General features: G+C 35.7%; 2 protein-coding genes across 4 annotated transcripts in view; one reads left to right on the forward strand and one right to left on the reverse strand.

The window, feature by feature from the left end:
- LOC128210234 (exonuclease 3'-5' domain-containing protein 2-like) overlaps positions 1-20916 on the reverse strand; it is a 38530-nt gene extending 17614 nt beyond the window's left edge. The window contains exons 1-8 of one of the 3 annotated variants that reach the window (XM_052914445.1): positions 20892-20916; positions 10997-11108; positions 8651-8817; positions 8348-8434; positions 6709-6854; positions 5841-5963; positions 5227-5338; positions 2317-2476 (exon numbers count right to left, since the gene is read on the reverse strand). In XM_052914445.1, coding sequence (XP_052770405.1) covers positions 2317-2476; positions 5227-5338; positions 5841-5963; positions 6709-6854; positions 8348-8434; positions 8651-8817; positions 10997-11057 — 856 coding nt within the window. In that variant the 5' untranslated portion in view covers positions 11058-11108; positions 20892-20916. Of the gene's footprint in view, positions 1-2316; positions 2477-5226; positions 5339-5840; positions 5964-6708; positions 6855-8347; positions 8435-8650; positions 8818-10996; positions 11118-20891 lie in introns of those variants that run through there. The other 2 variants (XM_052914444.1, XM_052914446.1) reach the window with 2 other exon arrangements.
- Positions 13379-14500, forward strand: LOC128210696 (uncharacterized). Its single transcript, XM_052915050.1, has 2 exons — positions 13379-13712; positions 14219-14500. The coding sequence occupies exons 1-2, from the start codon at positions 13518-13520 to the stop codon at positions 14498-14500; spliced, it is 477 nt and encodes a 158-aa protein (XP_052771010.1). The 5' UTR covers positions 13379-13517.
- Positions 20917-26978: the final 6062 nt, after the last annotated feature.

The raw sequence follows: 26978 nt of genomic DNA on the forward strand, positions 1-26978 counted from the left end.
ACGAAAAAAATAATCTCGGAATCGATTATCTTAATTTTACCAATGTAAGTCAGCTATTTTGCCTGTCCGGGACACTGGTCGTAAAACACAGGACATGTTGACTCTAATCCGTTAATCGGTATGTGTGTCATCGAGGTCATCGTCACTCACCCGATAATTGATGATCTATTGGCCTATTGTTGTGCTTAACGAGTCGCGGAGGGTTCTTGTATATAAATTCTTTGTTTTCATATGGATTTGTTTGGTCTTATGAATGATAGCTTTAAATTGATGAATTGATATTTTTCACACATTTTACCGACAAACAAGCATGAAAGTAAGTTCAAAGAAAGTGACAAAATGAGTAAAAAAAACAAAATTAAAACACGGAAAACATCCCATATTCCATTCAAATTTCAAAGTCGATACGTCGTTATAATTTAAACAACTTTAAACAACTTACGCGTCCATAAGGAATTTTAGTGTTTTGAACTTTTTTTTCGAACTATCGTTGTGTATTTTTACGCCAAAATAAAACTGACGATATGGGGTTTACAGGTGGTTATATAGAGTGCTTTAATCACGTGACCATGGTAAGTCACGTGATCGCTTTATACAGCCGATTGTTGACACGTCTCTATCAAAACGATATGCATGTCCAAATGGAAACTAGAAATGTGTCCATAGGACACGGATGCCCCCACTTCGATTTTTTGTCACAGAAAATAAGCCATAATGATTATTCAGGATAATCTGCACATATAGGATAAGTTGAGTTGAGTTGGGTTTTACGGCATCGCAAGACTGTATAGGTTATATGGCGCCATTCAGGCAGGAAAAAACTTGTTGGATCCACATTGGACACATACTTTTCAAGAATTAGATTGGAAACATATATTTTTGAAGTATTTTTGGCAAAAAAGGGCCGTAACTCCTAAATGACTAAGCCGATTTCCATGACTATCGAACTTGATCAAGATATTATGGTCACAAACATGTGTTTAAAGTTTGGTGAGGATTGGACAAACAGTTTTCAAGAATTAGATTGGAAACATATATTTTTGAAGTATTTTTGGCAAAAAAGGGCCGTAACTCCTAAATGACTAAAGCGATTTCCATGACTATCGAACTTGATCAAGATATTATGGTCACAAACATGTGTTTAAAGTTTGGTGAGGATTGGACAAACAGTTTTCAAGAATTAGATTGGAAACATATATTTTTGAAGTATTTTTGGCAAAAAAGGGCCGTAACTCCTAAATGACTAAAGCGATTTCCATGACTATCGAACTTGATCAAGATATTATGGTCACAAACATGTGTTTAAAGTTTGGTGAGGATTGGACAAACGGTTTTCAAGAATTAGATCGGAAACAATCTTCGGGACGTACGTACGTACAGACAGACAGACAGACAGACAGACAGACAGACAGACAGACGTACGGACAAGGGCAACCCTATATGCCGCCACTTTGTGGGGGCATAAAAAGCTCATAGACTAAAAATTTTCTTGATCATCTGGAAAATATTGTGTGTCATAAATTCCAAACGTTTTAAATGTGATGAAAAAATAAATATTTTGTAACGCATGTTCTCAAAAGCGCGGGAAAACAGGTGCAGGTATAGTTGTTTAATTCCTGTTTTGATGAAACCGAAAGTAGACTGCATATCCTCCTGGTTAGCACTTCATTTAAAGCCTGGGAAAATATCTGGTGGTTTTATTTTTTCAGAAAATGCAGAAAAAAACAAACCATGTCAAGTAAAAAATACGTCTTGGCAGTCAAAATAGGTACATTTTCCAGACGTAAAAAACGACTAGAATAAATAGCCCTGGATATGCTCGAGAATGCACCACAGACGTTCCCCATTTAAAAAAAATCCAAGGGGCATACCCGGACCCCCCTAGTGTGCGTTGACATTACGACGAGCGTCCCGGAATCGACCCAAGAAATTATCACATGTACCGGTATGTTCATTTGGTATGACATTATTTCATTTTGAGTGACATATACTAGCTCGCACTAACAAAATTCTATGTACCAGCAAAAAGTTTAAATTTCTCCGAAACATATGCCATTTCGAAATTGTTTTCCCATCAAAACGTTCAAATATACCTTATTCTCAAATATTTTCAAAATGTTAGTAGCCAATGGCAGTTTGGCTTCTGGTAGTTCTTACATAGCATTTAATTCTTATGCAGTTGCTTTGACCTTTTTTGTGAGGGTCAAACTCTTCCTGCATATGTTTCAGTTTTTCTCAATGTTCACGAGGGTCAAAAAAGAGCACAAATAGATGATTTCACAGTAATTGAAACCTTCAACAACTAATTTGGCTAACCTTGACACAGTGACCTTGCTTTTATAAAAAAATCCTCTTTTGCCATAGTTACTGAGTTGCCATAGTAACTGTTGTCACCAGCCACATCACCAAATTTCAGCCAAACTAGCTGAAGAAATACATCTAGGCCAACTAACGCATCATCGGCGGCATAATTAACCTGAAAAATAAAGTCATAAAAACTTCTAGTACAACTGTCCACAAGATAACAGATTAATAGGTGCTAGACACCTGCCACATTTTTGTTCACCAAAAATAGTAGGGTTTAAGCTGGGAGTACAAAAAGGCAGGGTGCTGCAGAAAAGGGACAGCATGCAAAGAAGGAAACAATAAACTGTAATGGGCTGTGAACTTGACAGAATGTGTTTAATTAAAGTTATATATATTATAATATGTTAACTTTATATGTATTTATCATCACATTATTAGAATTAATCAAAACAAAACAAACAAGAATATTGCTGGAAGCAATGGATGCTCCCCACACGCCTGTTTTCTATGAAAAGGCAGAACTTGTAATACAATGTGCTGGTAGAAGGTAAATTGTTGTAACATTATTATACACAGTTGGAAAGATTGATAACATAGAAAGATATGGGCAGGTTTGAGAAATAAATTTAAAGGTAATTTACAAAAAAATAAAAATAAAGAAGCAGCAATTGAAATCCACAAATATTGAAGATATGGCTCGGACAAAATCCAGCCAAAATATGTAAGAAAAAAAAAGTATAAAAAATATGGTACTGGATGGATTTGAACTGCTACATTGAAACCCTCAAAAGATTTGTAGTCCTGTGCTTAACAACATAGGCTAAAGCATTAAAATTAAAGAGTTTTAAGTGGTGGTTTTCAAGTGTGCTACCTTGATAGGTATACATGATAGGATTATGGTGCTTGTGCAATGCACTTCCTCTCATTGCAATCTATCTAAATACCAAGTTGTATTTTAATCCCATCATTAGTTTTGAAGCTATGGCCCAGACAAGCAACAATTATGAAAAATTGGTAAGGGGAGATAACTTAATAGATATACATGATAGGATTATGGTTCTTCTGCACTGCACTTCCTCTCAATGCCATCTACATGTGTATCTATACACCAAGTTTTATTTCAATCCCATCAGTTGTTTTGAAGTAATGGTCCGGACAAGCACAAATTGTGAAAAAATGGTTAAGGGGAGATAATTTAATAAATATGCATTATACTATAGGATTATGGTTCTTGTGCACTGCACTTCCTCTCAATGCCATCTATTTATATACCAAGTTTAATTTCAATCGCATCAATAGTTTTGAAGTTATTCTCCGGACAAGAGTGGGACAGACGGGAGGACGGACGGAAGGGCAGACAAACAAAGCGGCAACTATATGCTCTCCCTTTGGGGAGCATAAAAATTAACAGTCTAAAGCATTTAATTCTATTAAGGCAGAAGGATACCCATGCTTATCTCCATCAGGGCAGAAGGGTGCTACCAAAAAAGGACAGGGTGCAGCACTCTTCTAAAACTCTTTTATAGCTAAAACCCTAAAGACCATTGGTAAACATGAGTTATTGGTAATACATCGAGCTAGCGATGTATGCAGAGATTAAAACTAGGGATGCAAACGAATGGCAAAATTGATATTCGAATATTCGGTAATTCTTTTGATCGAATATTCGAATATTCGATCACAGGCAAGATTGTCTAAAAACTTCTATATTGCATCGATCATTTGCGTTCCAAATAATGACTTCCGGTATGACATTTGCCGAATAATTTTATTGATGTCGGATTGTATGACGTCGTCTGTAATACGTGTAGTGGCTTTATTGTGCAATTTCAAAATAACTTTGCATATGTTATCTAGAATTATACTAGTATGTCATATTGTTTCATTACAAAAACTACGTCGATATATCAAAAGTCAAGGTCATGGCATCTTCACCGTTGCAAACGGTCTGGTTTCCGTCGACTTGTTATTATTTTGTACCCGTCTTTCGTTTGTTACTTGTTTTTATACCAATAAAGATAAAGAAAACAACATATTTGGATTTTAACTAGTATATTGTGAAATATTTTAAATAATAATGCTATTATTAGGATAACAAAATTATATACATGTACATTCTATATTACACAAAACACTTTGAATTTAATTCATAAACAAGAATAATAAACAGTTGCTTTAAATAACATACATCACATATGTTGGCTTGTTTCACTACCAACTTAGTCTTAGAATCCCTTTGATATCACCCAAGCTATTTATTCGTCAATGTCACAGGTCACCTTATTCTTATTTAGAAAGATAATCTTGTCTACAAGTTCACTGGCAAGTCGGTTTCTCATTTTGTCGATTATTTTGTTTACGTGTATTTGTTATATTTATTTCCGAACAGTTCGAGAGAGCTTATTCACAAGGAATGATGGACATAAAATTTTATGCGCATTATATTCAGTGCGATTTTAGCTACATTGCTCAGTTTAATTGACATACAAAAGAAATATTTTGTGTTATTGCTGACATGACGAACCCTTAATTGGCATCGTTTAAAATAGGTTCCAATCCCCATTGCCGCTAATTGGCAGGGGACGGCACACGTAAAATTATTTGTTTATTTCGCCATGATGATGGGCCTTAATTGACACTTGACGCGCCACTGTGTATTGTCTAGATGCTCGCGCCTCGATAATTGGTGACATGCGTGGGTGTATTGACGAAACGAGGGTAAATTAGAGCGTTTTAATCTTTAAATATAAATGTTAAATAAATGTTCAAGATGGAACAAAATTTAGAAAAAAAGTAAAAAATAAACGAATATTCGAATACCGATTTTAATATTCGAATACCATTCTTTTGATCGAATATTCGAATATTCGAATATTCGTTTGCATCCCTAATTAAAACCAATAGAATGGCTGATTATACCTGAGCCTGTGAAAAGCTTTCTGCTTCCCAGTCCCCACAGCGAATGTTATGGTCCTTCACCATCCGAATACCAAGCAAGGAGCTCGCCAGACCAGACAGGCCTTGGGATGAACTGTAAGACAAAATATAAGCTAGCCTAGGTAGGTTTATTTACGCCAGACCAGACAGGCTTTGGGATGAACTGTTAGACAAAATATAAGATAGCCTAGGTAGGTTTAATTAAAGATTTGATTTTCTTTTTCTTAATAACAATACAGTAGGCTCGATTTCCCAGGGACTGTCCAAAATTCTTCGAGCCTCGCAAGTATCGAGCCAAGCGGGAATGTAAACTAAACTAAAATCGGTCCTTTACATCAAGTTCGAGCCAACGAGGAAATCGAGCCAAGGGGTTTGACTGTAGTTCATTAGTTTATGCAGCATAAACACTTGTATACATTTTGCTTGTAATTTCCCCAAGAAGGGTTGATGCACCTATTAGACTTCTAAGTTCATGACTGTAGGAACACACCAAAAAAAGGGAATCAATCATCCTTATATTTACATATTAATTTTTTTCATACAACTAACAGCTCTTCACAGCAGAATTATACATTTTTAAAATTGAAAATACAAACCACTTTACAGAAGGCACCCTGGATATGATATGCCTGAGATCTACACAGCCAGAGACAGCCAGGCCATAATCCTTGAACAGTTTTCTCCCATCATCTCGAGATGCCACACCCACCTTCAGGATGCTGCAATGGGAGATAAGAATAATTGAGCCATAAACCTTGAAGTTTTCTCCTATCATCTAAACATGTCACCGCCACCTTCAGTTTACTGCAAAGGGAGATAAGAATAATTGAGCCATAAACCTTGAAGAGTTTTCTCCTATCATCTAAACATGCCACCGCCACCTTTAGTTTACTGCAAAGGGAGATAAGAATAATTGAGACATATTCCTTGAAGAGTTTTCTCCCATCATCTAGAGATGCCATGCCCATCTTCAGTATACTGCAAAGGGAGATAAAAATAAATGAGCCATATTCCTTGAAGAGTTTTCTCCCATCATCTAGAGATGTCATGTCCACCTTCAGTATACTGCAAAAAGAGATAAAAATGAAATGAACCATAATCCTTGAAGACTTTTTTCCTATCATATAAAGATGCCACCACCACCCTCAGTATACTGCAAAGGTTAATAAGAATAAATGAGCCATAACTCTTGAAAAGTTTTCTCCCATAATCTAGATATTTCATGCCCACCTTCAGTATGTTACATTGGAGATGATAGAATTAACTCGTATTTTGAATCCAGTAACTAAACTATGGCATTATGATCCCCAAATGACAATTTTACACACAAATAAATATATTTAAGCTTACAAAAGATGGTAACACTGATAGGTTACAATAACAGTAGAGTAATATTGTTGAGCTAAAATTTGTTAATTTATAATTATCATGTCATGAACTCTTATGAATTTAGACATAAATTACCTTTTATCAGCAAGAAAATCTGTAAGTGATTGTGGGATGGGACTTAACATGTGTATTCGGACGAGAACACAAAACCCATCAACAGTCGCTATCTGCACTAATGACACTTTACTCGAAACCACCCACTCACAGTCAAAGCCCACAGCCTGTAACATAAATTAACAGGTATAAAAAAACATAGTAAATGTTTTGAATGCTGCATCATGAAAATTAATTATTAAATAATTATGTTACATGTTTACATCCATTTGAAAACATTGCAGAAGCCTTCTCATCAACATGCTTTTTTATTCATCATAGTACCTGTACTGGTGATTAAAGTGACACTCTTATTCAAAATCAGTACATACACATGTTTAACAAACATCAATTATGACTGATAAACCTTTAACTACTCACGTAATAATGCATTTTTGGAAAACATTACTTACTGATAACAAGATTGTAACCATGTATTTAATAGCAGAAAGCACAAAAATATTAAATGATTGGTGAATACTTTAAGATTTACTGTGATCTACTATCTCATAAGGTAGAAATATCGTGTTTTATGCTAAATTCTTTAAAATTAAACTCAGTATCCTTCATAAGAACCATTGTTTTCGACATTTATTCATCCTTTTTGGAATATTAGAACAATATCATAATGACATTAATTGTGCTAAATCTTATTTGGGAGTAAGAGTGCATCTTTAATTATTATAAATAACAGTAGCGTCTAAGCAATGAGCTGTTTTTTTAACAGACTGTTTATGCCAATGGTTTATTTTTTACAATAAAATTATATTTATTAAGGTGAAATCATTGCAAGAAGATAAATTATGATAGCAGCTCAATTCTGTTTAGTGTATAATAGATATTTGTCAAAAGGACTCTTTTAATTAACCATTTACTTCATAAATATGCATTTTTACTTATCTATACATAGCTTCATAGATACAGATATTCACGCATTATCAATAGCTTCATAGATACGTATTTCTATGTACTCATAACGTAGGGTCATTTATTGCCATACCTGTTGCCTGTCTATTTGCTATAAATGCATTTCTTATGAAAAATAAACATTGATAAAAACAATGCACTTAAAAAAACACTGTTACTATTTTAAGATTTTCAGAAAATCGTGAAATAAGGTCTTTGGCATCAAATATGCGTAAAAATAGCGTGATTACATGTATGAAGTCATTATGCAGATATATTCTGTGACTACTACAAGGTTTTGTTCATTTTACCAGTGAGAATTTTCTGATTGTTCATTTTTCCCAGTATCTCCCCCAGTATTGGTTTTTCCTCGCCAGGAAAAGGGTTATTGCTTGCCAACCTCAGATTTAGAGTCATTACTGATCAATACTGAATGGGGCGAAGTAAGCGGTAAAGACAGACACTTTCGCATAACATTTGCTATAAATGTGAAAGAAAACTGTTTCCATAAAAATACAATACTAATGACAAATTTGAGGGCAAAAGGAGCTTGACTTGGTAGCTTGCACTTAACATTGAAGGTGACCTAGCTATGCCTCTGACTTAGAAGTGACTACAGTGGACACAAACTATTATTTGAAAAGAAAATGAAAAAAAAATCAGATATACAACTGGCATTATTGGATGTTAAAAATATCATAACTTTATCATTTACCTTTATTACAGAACATTTTGAGGAAAGAACAGGGTAGACACTCTCCCATTCCTCAACATTGGAGACAATTTTGACATCTTTCTCGAACTGTTTCCATAAAAATACAATACTAATGACAAATTTGAGGGCAAAAGGAGCTTGACTTGGTAGCTTGCACTTAACATTGAAGGTGACCTAGCTATGCCTCTGACTTAGAAGTGACTACAGTGGACACAAACTATTATTTGAAAAGAAAATGAAAAAAAAATCAGATATACAACTGGCATTATTGGATGTTAAAAATATCATAACTTTATCATTTACCTTTATTACAGAACATTTTGAGGAAAGAACAGGGTAGACACTCTCCCATTCCTCAACATTGGAGACAATTTTGATATCTTTCTCGTCTCTTCGTCGGAACTCCCAACATGAACCAACATTTCTTCTCTTTTTACGTTTGTGTAGGTGGCAAATAAAATATGTTGCACCTGGTGATAGAGAACAAAAGTATTAATTCTTTAAAGGCAGTGTTGTTTATAATATTTCTAAATTAAGTAAATACCCCCAAAAAGTTAAATAATGTATGATTGATCTTGTGTTACACTTACCGGTATACATATAAAGAGATAGTTGGCCAAATGTTGTCATTTTAGTATCACATAGATGACCAATGTAAAAGAGTCATGCAGTTGTAATGGAATTGAAATGCTTTCACTTTCAATTTGAAACTATTCGCAACTGATGTGTACAACAATCAGTCATGTAAGCTATTGATTATGACCATGCATGTTGCTACAGTGTTTATCTGATCATTATCTAATGACTGCAAACCAGGCCACTCCCCAGACACAGATGTGACAGGGGAGTTTTTTTTATATTATTATATAATTGGTGGAGTTTTTGTGTATAGGGGTTGTCTGTATCTGGTTCAATTCGACCAGATATATAAAGACTAAGTTCTAGTTGTTTAATATATATGTCATGGTTGTAGAATAGAATAAAAACGTCCTACAACAAATGAACATAAACGCTAGTTTAATAGAAGACAAATGCAAAAGTAAATAGTTGTAACAAATCAGTCCGTAGATTTTTTTCCCCATATACTTTAAACTCGCAAAGGAAATAATTAAAAAACAATTATCAAATTCAAATCTTGATTAATCAACAGAGAGTTCTCTTATCTTTATAACAGTACCGATTTTAAGTTTAATAAAGATATTTAAAAGATTATTTTGCTTTTTTTATTAACCGGCATTGAAATCGGTCCGTGGTTGCCGATTAACAATGAACGCTTTGTTTTTTAACCTGCTGCTACACTGCCAATCAATTTTTTGTTACAATATAATTAATATCATATGGATGATAATGTTCCTAGCTTTATATCGGTGTATAAATTGCAATAATCACATTTTTAATAATACAGTTATGACGATTTTTGAAAGACCACTCCTGTTTTTTTAAACCTGCACTGACGGTCAAATATTGCCGCTTTTAATTTAACGGCCTTTTAAACCTGCGTTTCAATGCCATTTTCTTTTGTTCTGAGCAAATTAAATATCAAATGAAAGGTTATTTTTATTTCTTCAGCTTTACATCAGTGAATAAATTGTAAAAATGCCATGTTTAATAATAAAGTTATGACAATTTTCGTGAAGGCACACCTGTTTCACTTGATATGCACCACTGTAAATAATTATGTGTGCACCAATATTGTAATCAGATTGATCAAATCAACCGACGACATCATATTCAGATAGTCCAAATAATTGTATGTTGACAGATTTTTTTTACGATTTTTGACATGGCAAATCCTTAACCTACAAATTGTTTTGTACCAAAAGTGGATAGTTATTCTGATCAGGATTCCAGGTTAAAGCATATTGCCTCAATAAAATATAATAAAAACAAGAAATATTACCAGATAATGTTATTTTTTATTAGTTCTGTACACAAAAAATAAATATCCAACGAATAATTATGAGTTTGATGTGTCTCTTTCATTTAATACTGTCAAAACACAATGATATATATATATACATGAAGGGCACCTGCAAGGCTGCGGTTGACAGTTTTACAACAATCAGAACACCTTGGAGATGGCGGAGTTGTTACAATTGTATTTACTAGGTCTATTTCGAAATTTGTCAGAGATGGCCGAGTTGTTAAGATTGGCATTATTGTTGTCTATGTCAGTCAAGTTTCGTTTTATTGTAGAGGTAAATCCTGTGTTTAAATTCATTTAAAGCTTGTTTCGTGCAAAATATCTTTGCACTTAACATGGTAAAATATGAATATACACCTTTATTCATTATTTCAAACATAAAATACTTCTCGAAATACAATTTCAATATTTTTCAAAACCCCCGTTTTTGCACAAACCCGTTTAGATGTTAGGGATTAGAAGAATCCTGTATAACATGTCTATTTTTTTAGGCTACATATTCAGACTGTCTTATGATTTACAGCCCGGTTTCTTCTCCCTTTAATCCTACTCCAAGCTTTTATTAAAAAAGAATAATTAAAATCATTTTTGTTAATCAACTCCTATACCATTTTAGCAACACTGAAATAAAAATATTGACATGTTATCCGAATTTATTCGGATAGACCGGTACCCCGGATAGACTAAACTTTTTGTTCAAGACTGAACAATAGCAAATATCTTACCTAATACAGCAGCAGATGAAATCATAACTTTAAAAAACACTGACCCTTTAGAAAATGACATTTCAGCTTATTTTTTTCTATTCCTGTCTTTATGTACCAAGGATAATGTAATGTTTTGTAAGGGTCGGTGGAATTACCGAAAACCCGAAAATCCCCGTAAATACCGAAAATCCCTTCCATTTTCTGAGGTATATAGCGTTTTCTTAAATACGCCCGGATTTACTACTTTATTGTGTTCGAATGTTGTATGCCGTAATTGTTGGAGGTTGGAGAGGGGTGGGGAAGCCTAGGGAGGGTGGGGATGGGGGTCGTGGTGACTAAAACCCGGGACCCCCTTTCATTTTCAAAAGTTCGTACAAAAGAAGAGTATGCGAGGAGGTTCTTACGCCGTTCCTTCAAAATTGCATTGTGTTTTAGTGGGTTGTATGCTGTATATCTTGGTGGTTGGAGAGGGGTGGGGGAGTCGGAGTAGTTGGGGTGGGGCAGGGAGTGATTAAACCCCGGGAACCCCATTCATATTTCTAAGTACATACACAAGAGTATGCAGTATGGTTTAAAACTGTATGGTGTTTAAGTGGGTTGTATGTCGTGGTTGAGGTTGGTTGGAGAGTGGTGGGGGAGTCGGAGGAGGGGGTGGTGGCTACGAAGAAGTCTCAAATACTACTTTCACATATCTCATTTCAAATTGTAGAGGTAAGGGAGGGTAGGGTCGTACCTTACCGTATACAAAAAAGTATGCGAGGGTGTGTACGCCGATATTTAATACTTCATTTTGGTCGTCCTGTATGCCAAAGTTGTTGGTGGGTGGAGGGGGTGTGGAAGTCGGACGAGGGGGATGGCTAAATCCCGGGAAGTCCTTTTAATTTCATATATGTTAATGTTTTAACGACTAGTTCAATATCACATTTCATTGTGTTTGGTTGCTATTCGTATTTTAAGTATATCGTATATTGAATGTTTTAAAGGTGTATTATTTGTTATTGGTATTTCCTGTAATAAGTTATCCGTTTATTTCGTTGTAAAGCGCCTTTGAACGTGTGGTTAAAAATGGTGCTGTATAAGTTAATCGATAAATAATAATTGTGTATTGTGAACAAGTTGTGTGTCGAGAAAGGTGAATAATTGGTATCAAGCGGGAGTTGATTATATTCAAAGTCAAAGTCAAACACGGTTTATTCTCTCATACCATAAACATGGCAAATGAGGTCCTATACAAAACATATATACATGGCGGCAGATATAATGTAAATTTCTAACTACAATTCATATGATAACCAATACGAGTATCGGACGGTCATTTACATGAAGCCAGAAAACATTATAGTCAAATCACAATGAATAAGGTTGTATCAATAGTAAAAATATTACCTTTGAATCACTTGTACATAAGAAAAAGAATATCTAACAATTGTGTGCCTAGTTTATACAATTGTTCTTATGTGTATCATAACGATTTGTATGTGTCTCAACTGTTATGTGGAATCGCTTGGTATGTTTCATTGCACAATCTCGCGAAGAAAGAAATGCAATTTGCACAATTTCACATAAATACCATCACTGTACCTAAATAAGAATCATCAACATATTTTAACATTTGTCATGACAATGATAGGAAAGTGTATTTAATGAATAAAGGCTTAATATAAGATTTAATATCATAAAGCATACTATTTAAATTCATACATGAAATATTCGTCTCAATATCGATATGGACATGTCATTGTGAGATATTGGTCCATGTCTGATACCTATCAGTAATGACACCCCGCTGTGACAGATTCTTATCGTGCGGTCAGTACTTGGAACCATGCTGTCACTGATGACTATAATACGATGTGTATTGAACCCCAATGGCGGTCAGGTTCAAAACGGGATGCTCCTGTGAACCAGAAATTAAATCTTGTATTTACACAAAGGAGTATTTGAAGATAAACTTTAAATATTCACTTATAATTATAATAGTTTTGTTCATCCTCACCTGATGTGAATAATTTTTTGAATGTATTTATGATTCTATTTCATATTATGTATAACCTATGTCATACCATGTGTTTGTTTATTTATTATTCATTTGTGGTTAAGAAGATGATGTACGTTGTACAAGTCTTAATAAAATATCTGTTCTGTTTTATTTACACGAAGGTAACAAGTAAGAGTACGCGGTGTATGAGAGAAACATCTGAAGTCGAAATATTTATTTCTTAATGCAGTGCAGTTCAAGAGTACATTGCACGTCAGTATATATGTATGTTTTATCAATTATATTCGTATTGTTCTTGGTATAATAATAGTACAATATAGATTTAGTGAATACATTTTAGGAAAAGCGTTTGCTTTTAAAAAGAAAGGCGAGGAATATTTGGGGAATAGTTGAAAGCGAATATGGATTTTAAAATTGGCTAATTAAAGTCGGAACACCTTGAGAACGTGATATGTTAAATTTCACGTGTTTGGTAAAAGGGTGTGAATTCGCAGTACCTAATGAAAGCGCTTGTTGATATATCAAAGTTAGAACCGTGTAATGAGTGTTTGTAGCAGAATTAACACCTTGGCATGGCTTGAGCACAATCGTCAGATTGTCAGTATATATAAAGGTGTGTTCAAATATATTGCATGTATGTTATGTTCACTCTTGTTATTAAAAATGAAGAAAGTTGCAATTTTCGGGGACAGTCACGTCTGGCGACTAGACGCATTCTGCAATGAGGACCTCAAGGTGCGTTGTTTTTTCATGTTCACTCACTATGTACAGTAAAACCTAACTTCCTATTTAGTTAGCTTACATCGGCGATTTATACGTGTTTGTTTCTAGTTGTCATATAACGACACGCCAATATACTCGTACTAAAAAGTTTTAGGATGGTCAATCTGTGAGAGTGCAGCTTGTAGACTTTTTGTAAACACCTACTGTCACGATTTAATGACTCAACCTAATTAAGCGTAATAAATATTAGGTCTGAATGTACAATGATATATTATGTATTCATATGTGATGTTTAAGCACTTTGCACACTGGGAAATGTTACAGTCATAAGTTGTGTAGTAATTCTATAATTGAAAGGCCGCATATATATTCTGTTTTGTATATATTATGTTTTACTTCAATTGAATATATACGGATGACAATTATTAAAACAATGTTGCAATGAGGTGATAATTGAAAAGAATATTACAAAGGCAACGACTGTGAAGCCATTTACAATATTAAATGTATTCTTTTAGGTGCCTATGGAGGTGCGTTTCTTTGGTGCGGGCGGGATGAAAGCTTCCAAACCCAAACCAGGACTTTTGAAACAGGTGAAGATGTACGGGGCGGACTTGGTGGTAGTGAGTTTGGGCGGCAATGATATCACAACTACATCCGTACCGAAGGACATAGTGGCGGCCGTACTTGACATTGCCCAGGACTTCCTTGACAGTGGTGTATCTACCATCCTGGTGTTGGAGATTGGGGAGCGTGGAGCATTCCGGGACGGGTTGGGGTACAGGTCTTTTGCAAGCTAGCGCGCACGAATTAACCAGTTGCTGGGGAAGAGAGAGAGAGAGCTCGTTGAAGTTTTGCGGCTTCCCCACATACGTTTTCCAGCCGAGTTCATGCGAGACAAAGTACATTTAAATGAGAAGGGACTGAAAAAGTTGTTTTATAGAATTAGGTCGGCAGTGTGCCGGTACATGTAATTGTGCTCGTTTCATTCGTCAATAATGTTAATTTGTATCTGTTCATGTGTTCAGCATAATAAACATTGCAGGATGAAGTTTGTCTTCATTTATTGTACTTTTGCCACTGACTACAGTCAAAGCAGTTGTGCATGCGTGCTTGCGTGCGTGCGAATCCAATTTGCCGTACAGAAAGCGAAATCCCTCAGCTTGTGATTAATAACGCGATTTATTCTAGCCAAGCGTAATCACAAAGAAGAATGGTAGTAGCAGTTCACTGCCACTAAACCGATACACATTCCCTGCAATGTGTTGTTTTCTAAGACAGTTATATGAGCTGAAATTAAATCATGATGATTAAGAATGGGCGAATTGAGTGTATAATCCAGCTATTACTCAAAACAAGATGACGTGTCACCAGTGTACAAATAATATGAAAGAACATTGGGGAATATAGAAATGTATTTGTACAGTTCCTGAAGTATGCGACCATTAAGGTAGCACACCCCTAATAAAACCTCCACTCGATACTCAATGCTTTAGCCTGTTGTGTTAAGCACAGGGACTAAGAGTATTTTGAGGGTTTCATGATAATGGTTCGAATCCAGCCAGAAGCACATTGCAATATTTTTTATTTATTTTTTGGTTTCATTACCTAGATTTTCTATACAAAAGTTCAAATTGTATTCTAATTAAAAGTAATGAGATAGATGTTTACACATATTAATATATTAGCATCTGTGACGTTTTTTAACTCGCAATTACGGCTGAAATAGATGTTTGGGATTCACCAACTTAATTTGTTAAGAATGAGACGGTTTAACATTTCGATATTTTGGCATAATGTTCTCAGAAGACAATTCTTAATACTAAACTACAGGAGTATTTCAAGATAGTGTTGTTTTTGTATATATGTTAATATTATATGTAATGTGTGTCACCTTTTGTTCTCTAACTTGTGCAGATTTTCTATTGTGGTTAGCCGACTGTTTGATAAAGTAAAGCATCGCTACTTGCTAAGTAAGACAAGATTTCACAGATTGTAACAACTGTAAAAATTTACGAAAAGATGTATATGGTATTATAATTTAATTTAAATTATTTTTCAAGAATTAGCTCATTTAGGACTTTTAATGCTCACTGCAAATTCACATTCAGTTACCAATCAGTTCACATTAAAGTCGGTGACAGTAGCACATGATTTTGTAATGTTTTATTTGTATTGTATCAGATATTGTGTGCAATGAGTTGATGTTGATTATTCTATGCAATATTTTTGTCGTGGTCACTTTGTTATATTTATAATCTATGCAATCTATTTATGCATGTACGCCGATGTTTTCATTCGGAGCACCTTGGCCATTTCCTACGAAAACAACCTCAAATGTCTATGAACGGTTTACAAAGTAAGAAATCGGTACACTTTAACTACGCCGCACGCAAGTAGATCGCGTTGTACATTGAATTAAGCAGCTGTACTTATGTTTGCAATTTTATAAAATTAACGGGCAACTATTTTCAACTTAAATCTACACATTTTTTCATTATATAATGTAGAATTTACGGACCTTCTTAACTGAGGTTGTTCTCGAAAAAATGAAGCTCAACATGAATACTTCTATGCAACCATTATTTATGTCCATGTCATGCTTGTGTTGTTGTGATATTTGCCACATTTTACCAAACTTAATCTATTGGTGTATAATTTCGCGTTTCTTTTGCCCAGTTTATTTCCATCTTTTCAACTGTCACTTGGTCCCCGTTTTTTACTGTTTGTAGAAATTGTGTAACCTCCACTTGTGTTCACAGTCAGTTAAGGGCGCTGTATGAAATGCAGATAACTTTTCAAAATCCTTCTTTAAAATGAAAATAATACAACAAAATAATTCACACAGCTACCACCGATTAAAACAAATATAGATGAAAGCAAAATGGCAAAGAAATTAAAAAACACATACATTTAAATCCAGTCAGCGGACATTTAAATATATTAAAGACCTATGTCATGTATCAGTTTGTCTAGCTGTGCTTCGAAAACGCCTTAATTGTGCTTCTCAGTTGTGTTGTAATTATGTGTGTTAATTGTTTCGATATATATATAAGATCACCGGATATGGCGCTCGGTAAAAAAGCGTGTTGAAAATTACCAAACGAAAATTTCCCAGTATATGGAGTAACATCAAATTCATGCATAAGCGCATTCAATTGTTTGTTGTGGATTTACTGTGCGCCATTGTCCGGTACCAAAAAAAATTGTCATTTTAGATGTTATGTGTTTTATTGTATGTCTTTTTGTTCATAAAATGTGTTTTTGAATTGTGTAACATTTTGTATCATTTTTGCTCGTGCCATGCTGTGTCTACTCTGGAAAACATGTCATACCTTTTGAAGTGCTTGCGCGTGAGTTTGTTGCTACAGAGACCCGCCGTGAATCCCATTGTAGGGAAACTTCAGTCGCACTGAGGTGGCATATCTCTCAGCGCAACTCGCGTCGCAAGTGCAACTACTCCTTTTTCCAAATTGCGTTAACCTTTTGTCGTCGTCGAAAACCATGCGCCAATAATAAGCAATAATAGCGGCTAGCTGATGTCAACATGCACTTTTAGGTCAAACGATATACATGGTACATTCAATTTTGGGGTGTACCATTTATGTCAGAGCTAGACAATCAGTGAAACCCATTTAAGCGCGTGAGTTTGTTGCTGCAGAGACCCGCCGTGAATCCCATTGTAGGGAAACTTCAGTCTCACTGAGGTGGCATATCTCTCAGCGCAACTCGCGTCGCAAGTGCAACTACTCCTTTTTCCAATTTGCGTTAACCTTTTGTCGTCGTCGAAAACCATGCGCCAATAATAAGCAATAATAGCGGCTAGCTGATGTCAACATGCACTTTTATGTCAAACGATATACATGGTAAATTCAATTTTGGGGTGTACCATTTATGTCAGAGCTAGACAATCGGTGAAACCCATTTAAGCGCGTGAGTTTGTTGCTGCAGAGACCCGCCGTGAATCCCATTGTAGGGAAACTTCAGTCTCACTGAGGTGGCATATCTCTCAGCGCAACTCACGTCGCAAATGCAATTACTCCTTTTGTAAACGGCCAGCAATAAATACGGTTAGCTGATGTCGACTACATTTACTGGGATGGATTATTCCTTAATCATCGCTTTATGATGAAATATTTCTCTATATCGCATCAACAACAAATAAATAAAAATAGTTCAGGAAAAGTTCATGAAGAGTTCGAACTTGCTCGACAACATGACATGTTACAGGCATATTTTCCTCGCGTTTCGCTTTCGAGTCTTTGAGGTACGCATGAAGTAACAACTGTACTTAAAAAATGAAAAAAGGGTGTTTATGTTTTCAGTTAATGTCCCCCTTTAGGGAAAGCTGAGACATATGCATTGACGTGACATTCAACAGTACTGCCAACAATGTCACACCATTATACCTATCTTTCTAGCCATGGGTTCTTTGTATGCTTTGCTTGATAATTGACAGTCATTATACAACTGTTTTGTCAACTCAGTTTTACATCTTGTACATATGTTTTATTTATTTTGTTTTATACACTGACTGTTCAGGCTATCATATGTGTATATAACTTCTATTATTATACATGCTTTACATTTGCCACAACCCTTGCGCGTTAACTAGTGCTACATTGCTGCTGAAGAGAGCCATTACATAGCTCTCTTACGTGGACTTAAAACATTGCATTTCTGTATGATTACTAACCCATTTAAATGCTGGTATGCCTTTATGTGAATAGTTCTAAAACGGGATATTAAGATTTATAGAAAAATGTTTGTGAGCTAGATAGGTCTATATAACAAACAAGGTACAGTTCACGAGTGCTGTCATAGTGGCAAGACGGTTGTTAATTACCTTTAATTCGAACATATCACTTTACGGTCATTCCCGTGAATGTTTCGGCAACCTAACTGTTTTCGCAGAATAGGATGATTATTTCAAAATAAGTATCGATTTCTTTCGGGATTAATTGATGAATATTTTTAACATTGCATAAGCAGTCCGTCTTAAAATAATACGAAATGAAAGTCCATAAGGGAGGGAGGTTATTTGCAATTAGACCATTTTTTTTATGATTTTTTGAAGATGCTGTTGCATTTCAATGTTCTCTGAAGCTGTAGTACGTAACAAATTAGGAATGTGTTGAAACTTCTTCAACTAAATGAGGGTAGGTTTTGGGTGGGGGTGGGGGATGGGCCATGACGAGAGCGCCTCCTCGTGGTGTGGCCTGAATATGGCACGGTGAATGAACAATCTGTTTTTCATCTAAATTAGAAAAAAAAATATATATATATATAATACAAATCTTTGGTTCAATTCAAGTCCACATTTATCCTGCCATAACTGAACGCTCTCATATGGTCGAAAATTAGCAATATCACTTCGCTTAAGATCATCCTCTTTCATATAATATACCACTTCGGGACATATGGCATTATAATAACCGCCTACTCAGCCCCCGAAGGTGAACAGACCTCGGCTTACGCCTCGGTCCATATACACCTTCGATGGGTAAATGGCCTGTCCTTATTATGTCATATGGCCCTCAGTGGTGTATTATATTAAATTTCTTTAATATCGTAAACACTGACGTGCAACGTACTCTTGAACTGCATTACACTAAGAAATAAATATTCAGACTTCCGATGTTTATTTCATACACCGCGTACTCTTACTTGTTACCTCCGTGTAAATACAAGATTTAATTTCTGGTTCACAGGAGCATTCCGTTTTGAACCAGAACGCCATTGATTGGGGTTCAATACACATCGTATTATAGTCATCAGTGACAGCATGGTTCCAGGTACTGACCGCACGATAAGAATCTGTCACAGCGGGGTGTCATTACTGATAGATAACAGACATGGACCAATATCTCACAATGGCATGTCCATATCGATATTGAGACGAGTATTGCATGTAAGTATTTAAACGGTATGCTTTACGATATAAAATATTAGATTATGCTTTTATTCATTAATAACACTTTCCTATCATGACCAATGTTAATATGATGTTGATGATTCGTATTTAGGTGCAGTGATGGTATTTAAGTGAAATTGTACAATTTGCATTTCTTTCTTCACGAGATTGTGCAATGAAACATACCAAGCGATTCCACATAACAGTTGAGACACATACAATTCGTTATGATACACATAAGGACAATTGTATAATCAACTCCCGCTTGATACCAGTTATTCACCTTTCTCGACACACAACTTGTTCACAATACACAATTATTATTTATCGATTAACTTATACAGCACCATTTTTAACCACACGTTCAAAGGCGCTTTACAACGAAATAAACGGATAACTTATTACAGGAAATATCAATAACAAATAATACACCTTTAAAACATTCAATATACGATATACTTAAAATACGAATAGCAACCAAACACAATGAAATGTGATATTGAACTAGTCGTTAAAACATTAACATATATGAAATTAAAAGGACTTCCCGGGATTTAGCCATCCCCCTCGTCCGACTTCCACACCCCCCTCCACCCACCAACAACTTTGGCATACAGGACGACCAAAATGAAGTATTAAATATCGGCGTACACACCCTCGCATACTTTTTTGTATACGGTAAGGTACGACCCTACCCTCCCTTACCTCTACAATTTGAAATGAGATATGTGAAAGTAGTATTTGAGACTTCTTCGTAGCCACCACCCCCTCCTCCGACTCCCCCACCACTCTCCAACCAACTTCAACCACGACATACAACCCACTTAAACACAATACAGTTTTAAACCATACTGCATACTCTTGTGTATGTACTTAGAAATATGAATGGGGTTCCCGGGGTTTAATCACTCCCTGCCCCACCCCAACTACTCCGACTCCCCCACCCCTCTCCAACCACCAAGATATACAGCATACAATCCACTAAAACACAATGCAATTTTGAAGGAACGGCGTAAGAACCTCCTCGCATACTCTTCTTTTGTACGAACTTTTGAAAATGAAAGGGGGTCCCGGGTTTTAGTCACCACGACCCCCATCCCCACCCTCCCTAGGCTTCCCCACCCCTCTCCAACCTCCAACAATTACGGCATACAACATTCGAACACAATAAAGTAGTAAAACCGGGCGTATTAAAGAAAACGCTATATACCTCAGAGAATGGAAGGGATTTTCGGTATTTACGGGGATTTTCGGGTTTTCGGTAATTCCACCGACCGGTTTTGTAATGTTGTTCATGGGCGCAGCCATCTTAGTTCTTAAAATAATTTTGTCTTGTGATAATGGTGTGGGGTCAACTCGGTCCAATAACCTTTTCGGCCTGGTCCAAATCGGCCTAGTCCTTTTCGGCCTACTTTTGAAATAGAAGCATGTCTATGGTATTATGTTGTTCACACCTAAGTTGGTGCAATTATTTAGAGCCTTGCAAGTGTTAGAGTGTTAAAGTGACCCGGATTCTGTGATAATAGGGGTGGGTATAAAAGACTGGCCGGACCGATCTCGAAGGTGTAAATAAAATATGAAAATATGAAAATATGTATTGTATAGTTAAGTGCATTGGACAGATGAACAAACTTTGTAAGTGGTTGTGACCTCTAATCCAAAGTTTGTTTGAGAACATGGTTCATGGACTCGCAATTGTTGTTTGTCCAGTTAACAGAGACTTGAAAGTATGATCCAGATCCCAACGGTTAGCCTAAGGTACAGTACGGATTGTAGTATTGCCAGATAAACGACAGTGCGGATTTCTGCAGGTGCTTGGATGGTCTATTTACGTCATAGATATTTGTGTAAATAGAAAAATTTGCCTTTGCAGCAAAGTATTAAGGTTGACAATGTTTTAAGGTTGACAATGTTTATCATAAATTTCTCTTGTCAAAATAAACTCAATTTTGATTGTGTTTATATAAAATAATAATGTAAGTAGTTGCCACATTTTCCCATGATTATTTTATGAAATAATTAGGGTAAATCAAACAATTAAGAAATAAAGGAAGATCTACACTGTACTTTATCTTTGAAGTTTGATTTAGATTTAGCTAATACAGTATAATTTAGTATTTTAGTACTCCATATAAACAGCTGCTTCTGAGTCTTTAACGGTTTTTGAATAGGCGAAAGTTCCCTATAATTGCATTATTGTGTCTAGTATTTTAGAAGGTGTAAACAAAGGTCCATTGCTTTAATTTTAATACCTATCAATCCTTGATTTATGTTCATCATGAAAAGCATCCAACTTTGACACTGAAAATTAAGACATCCATTACGTTTTGAAGTATTTTGACTGTAAATCATATGACTGTAGCAATCATTGCTTTGGAACACGTTCAAAAGCACTGTAGTTTATCAAATGACCATATATCTCTATGCTGGTGGTCATAGCTGGGGGACACGTTCTAAAGCACTGTAGTTTAACAGTTGACCATATATCTTTATACAGGTAGTCATAGCTGGGGAACACGTTCTAAAGCACTGTAGTTTATCAAATGACCATATATCTTTATACAGGTAGTCATATAGCTCGGGGACACGTTCTAAAGCACTGTAGTTTATCAAATGACCATATATCTTTATACTGGTGATCATAGCTGGGGGACACGTTCTAAAGCACTGTAGTTTATCAAATGACCATATATCTTTATACTGTAAGTAATAGCTCGGGGACACGTTCTAAAGCACTGTAGTTTATCAAATGACCATATATCTCTATACTGGTAGTCATAGGTGGGGGACACGTTCTAAAGCACTGTAGTTTATCAAATGACCATATATCTTTATACAGGTAGTCATAGGTGGGGGACACGTTCTAAAGCACTGTAGTTTATCAAATGACCATATATCTTTATACAGGTAGTCATAGGTGGGGGACACGTTCTAAAGCACTGTAGTTTATCAAATGACCATATATCTTTATACAGGTAGTCATATAGCTCGGGGACACGTTCTAAAGCACTGTAGTTTATCAAATGACCATATATCTTTATACTGGTGATCATAGCTGGGGGACACGTTCTAAAGCACTGTAGTTTATCAAATGACCATATATCTTTATACTGTAAGTAATAGCTCGGGGACACGTTCTAAAGCACTGTAGTTTATCAAATGACCATATATCTCTATACTGGTAGTCATAGGTGGGGGACACGTTCTAAAGCACTGTAGTTTATCAAATGACCATATATCTTTATACAGGTAGTCATAGGTGGGGGACACGTTCTAAAGCACTGTAGTTTATCAGATGACCATATATCTTTATACTGGTAGTCATAGGTGGGGGACACGTTCTAAAGCACTGTAGTTTATCAGATGACCATATATCTTTATACAGGTAGTCATAGGTGGGGGACACGTTCTAAAGCACTGTAGTTTATCAAATGACCATATATCTTTATACAGGTAGTCATAGGTGGGGGACACGTTCTAAAGCACTGTAGTTTAACAGTTGACCATATATCTTTATACTGGTAGTCATAGGTGGGGGACACGTTCTAAAGCACTGTAGTTTATCAAATGACCATATATCTTTATACAGGTAGTCATAGGTGGGGGACACGTTCTAAAGCACTGTAGTTTAACAGTTGACCATATATCTTTATACAGGTAGTCATAGGTGGGGGACACGTTCTAAAGCACTGTAGTTTATCAGATGACCATATATCTTTATACAGGTAGTCATATAGCTCGGGGACACGTTCTAAAGCACTGTAGTTTATCAAATGACCATATATCTCTATACTAGTTATCATATAGCTTTGGGACATGTTCTAAAGCACTGTAGTTTATAAATGACCATATATCTTTATACAGGTAGTCATAGGTGGGGGACACGTTCTAAAGCACTGTAGTTTATCAAATGACCATATATCTTTATACTGGTAGTCATAGCTGGGGGACACGTTCTCAAGCACTGTAGTTTATCAAATGACCATATATCTTTATACTGGTAGTCATAGCTGGGGGACACGTTCTAAAGCACTGTAGTTTAACAGTTGACCATATATCTTTATACAGATAGTCATAGCTGGGGGACACGTTCTAAAGCAATGTAGTTTATCAAATGACCATATATCTTTATACAGGTATTCATAGCTGGGGGACACGTTCTAAAGCACTGTAGTTTATCAAATGACCATATATCCTTTTACTGGTAGTCATAGGTGGGGGACACGTTCTAAAGCACTGTAGTTTATCAAATGACCATATATCTTTATACAGGTAGTCATAGGTGGGGGACACGTTCTAAAGCACTGTAGTTTATCAAATGACCATATATCTCTATACTGGTAGTCATAGGTGGGGGACACGTTCTAAAGCACTGTAGTTTATCAAATGACCATATATCTTTATACTGGTAGTCATAGCTGGGGGACACGTTCTCAAGCACTGTAGTTTATCAAATGACCATATATCTTTATACTGGTAGTCATAGCTGGGGGACACGTTCTAAAGCACTGTAGTTTAACAGTTGACCATATATCTTTATACAGATAGTCATAGCTGGGGGACACGTTCTAAAGCAATGTAGTTTATCAAATGACCATATATCTTTATACAGGTATTCATAGCTGGGGGACACGTTCTAAAGCACTGTAGTTTATCAAATGACCATATATCCTTTTACTGGTAGTCATAGGTGGGGGACACGTTCTAAAGCACTGTAGTTTATCAAATGACCATATATCTTTATACAGGTATTCATAGCTGGGGGACACGTTCTAAAGCACTGTAGTTTATCAAATGACCATATATCTCTATACTGGTAGTCATAGGTGGGGGACACGTTCTAAAGCACTGTAGTTTATCAAATGACCATATATCTCTATACTGGTAGTCATAGGTGGGGGACACGTAATTTGTTAAGTGTTAAATCATAAGGAAAGGAGTGTTAAAACATAAATAGCAAAAGCTGGAACCCTTTAGCAAAATAATGTTGAAGACCACAATTTCAAACGTGTATTCAAAATTAATTACGGCTGATGTGTTGTTTGATTGGTTGATTGACAATGTATCATGTGATTTAATGAATGTTTCCTTAAGGGGCCAACATATCCACCATTTTTGTTAAAGTCCCGGTGGCTGTGTTGACTAGCCGGCTGTTTTTTTTACTGTTTACTTGGTTTTTCCTGGCGTGGGTTTGAACCCCACAAAAACCAAAATAAATTTTTATGCACTGGATTTTTTTCTGCATTATTCATAACCTAAAAAAATGATAAAAATAGTTTTTTTCAGATGCATTACCGGGAAAACTAATATTTGGTCCAAAAACAAAAGCGAGTCACTTTTAAGTACTGCATGCAGTTTACTTGGTATATGCCTTCCAGATGCGTAGTCAGGCTTTACTGAATGTTACGCACGAAAGGGGGATGGTGTTGAAGGAGGAATATCCCTGTAGCCGTAGGGGGGCTCCCCAAGGAAAAAAAATGAAATATAGAACTAACATGTTGGGCACTGATGTGTATTTGGAGGGATTTATAGGTTCGGGGACGCCGACCTTGTAGTAACCAAGTGATTGATTTAGGCTCAGTAAGCTATCCAACACAGAGAAAAAAATGCTTACTATAGCTGATCTTCCCTTTATTCTGATATCAATATTTAGCTTAGCCCTTGAATTTGATGCCATTTTTTGCCATATTTATTTTTTCATTTTTCAAATTGATGTTACACACATGCGTAAGTGCATAATGCTGGCTACGCCCAGCCTTCAATGCTTCATATGAGTAGTTATGGCGGTGACAGCTGATGTGAAGTTCTAAATCTTAAGCAATGCAGTTTATCAACTGATCACCTGGAATCATGACTTGAAATTGGATGTTCACCTGGATACACTTGAGGAGCAAAGAGGTCATGTTATGTTTGGAAAACTATGAAAAAAAAAAGTTGTTTGATTTAAAGTCTACAGATAAAACTCAGGATCTATACAAGTGTAAGAAATGTGGTTAGAATCAGTAAAGACTTAAAAGAAAGTCTTCACTGGATGTGTTAAGAAATAGGTAACTTTTGGTTTAATGAAGACAAGGAATTAGAGAAAAAAGGTCACATTGGATTAAGAAAGTGATCTACAAGAATAGGTTTATGTGAAAAAAACTACTAGCTCAACAATTGGATTCACCTGAGGAGTTACAAGAACATTGGATTAAGAAGATATACAAAAATAGGTTGGATTATGTGAAGCAACTACTAGTTAAACAGAATTGGATTCACCTGAGGAATTACAAGAAACTATATGATAAAGGTCTTTTTTACTGTGCTTTGAAAAAAGTTCATCTGAAATGGGCCAAAGTTGAAGAGAAGATTGAAAAAATATGAAAGAATTGTGTGGATTTTAGATGACATGATTGAGTCTGTGACAAAAAACACTTCCATTGTTGGTAGTTTTCTATGCTTGGTGAAATTGAGAAATAATTTTTCATACAAGTATGGTTACTTATCTGCATGGAAAAATCAACATAAGCGGAACTTATGTGAACTGTGCCACAAATTAATTCTCCTGAAAGTACACAGTAACTAGTATACACTTTTGTTTGCAAATCACCCTAGAATACATAGATCAAGGGTCTGAAGCATTGATTGATCTTGGCTTTTGTTCAGCTTAAACCACCAAGTGAATTTCCTTTCAAGTCTGACAGCTATGGCCTGTCATTTAACTTCATGCATCATTTTGCTAACATCATCTGCAATTTGACCTGTTGTTTAACTAATCACATAGAACTTTCTACCAAAAAAGTGGGCTCATTTCCACACAAACCATCCATGTTCAGTTTGCATTGATCTCCCCTTCACCAGGGCTTTAAAGTATGCTTGCAACAACTGCATGGTTACAAAGGGAAATCTTTAAAGAGTTGATCATTACTACCTGGGATATCTTTGAAGAGGGAATCATGAATATCTGGGATATTTTTTAAGAGTTGATCATGACTACCTGGGATATCTGTGAAGAGGGGATCATGACTACCTGGGATATCTTTTAGAGGTGATCATGAATATCTGGGATATCTTTTAATAGTTGATCATGACTACCTGGGATATCTTTGAAGAGGTGATCATGACTACCTGGGATATCTTTGAAGAGGTGATCATGAATATCTGGTATATTTTTAAAGAGTTGATCATGACTACCTAGGATATCTTTGAAGAGGTGATCATGAATACCTGAGATATTTTTGAAGAGGTGATGATCATGAATATCTGGGATATTTTTAAAGAGTTGATCATGACTACCTAGGATATCTTTGAAGAGGTGATCATGAATACCTGAGATATCTTTGAAGAGTTGATCATGACTGCCTGGGATATCTTTGTGAATAGGT

The sequence above is a fragment of the Mya arenaria genome, chromosome 12 (assembly GCF_026914265.1).
Source record: "Mya arenaria isolate MELC-2E11 chromosome 12, ASM2691426v1".
NCBI lineage: Eukaryota > Metazoa > Mollusca > Bivalvia > Myida > Myidae > Mya > Mya arenaria.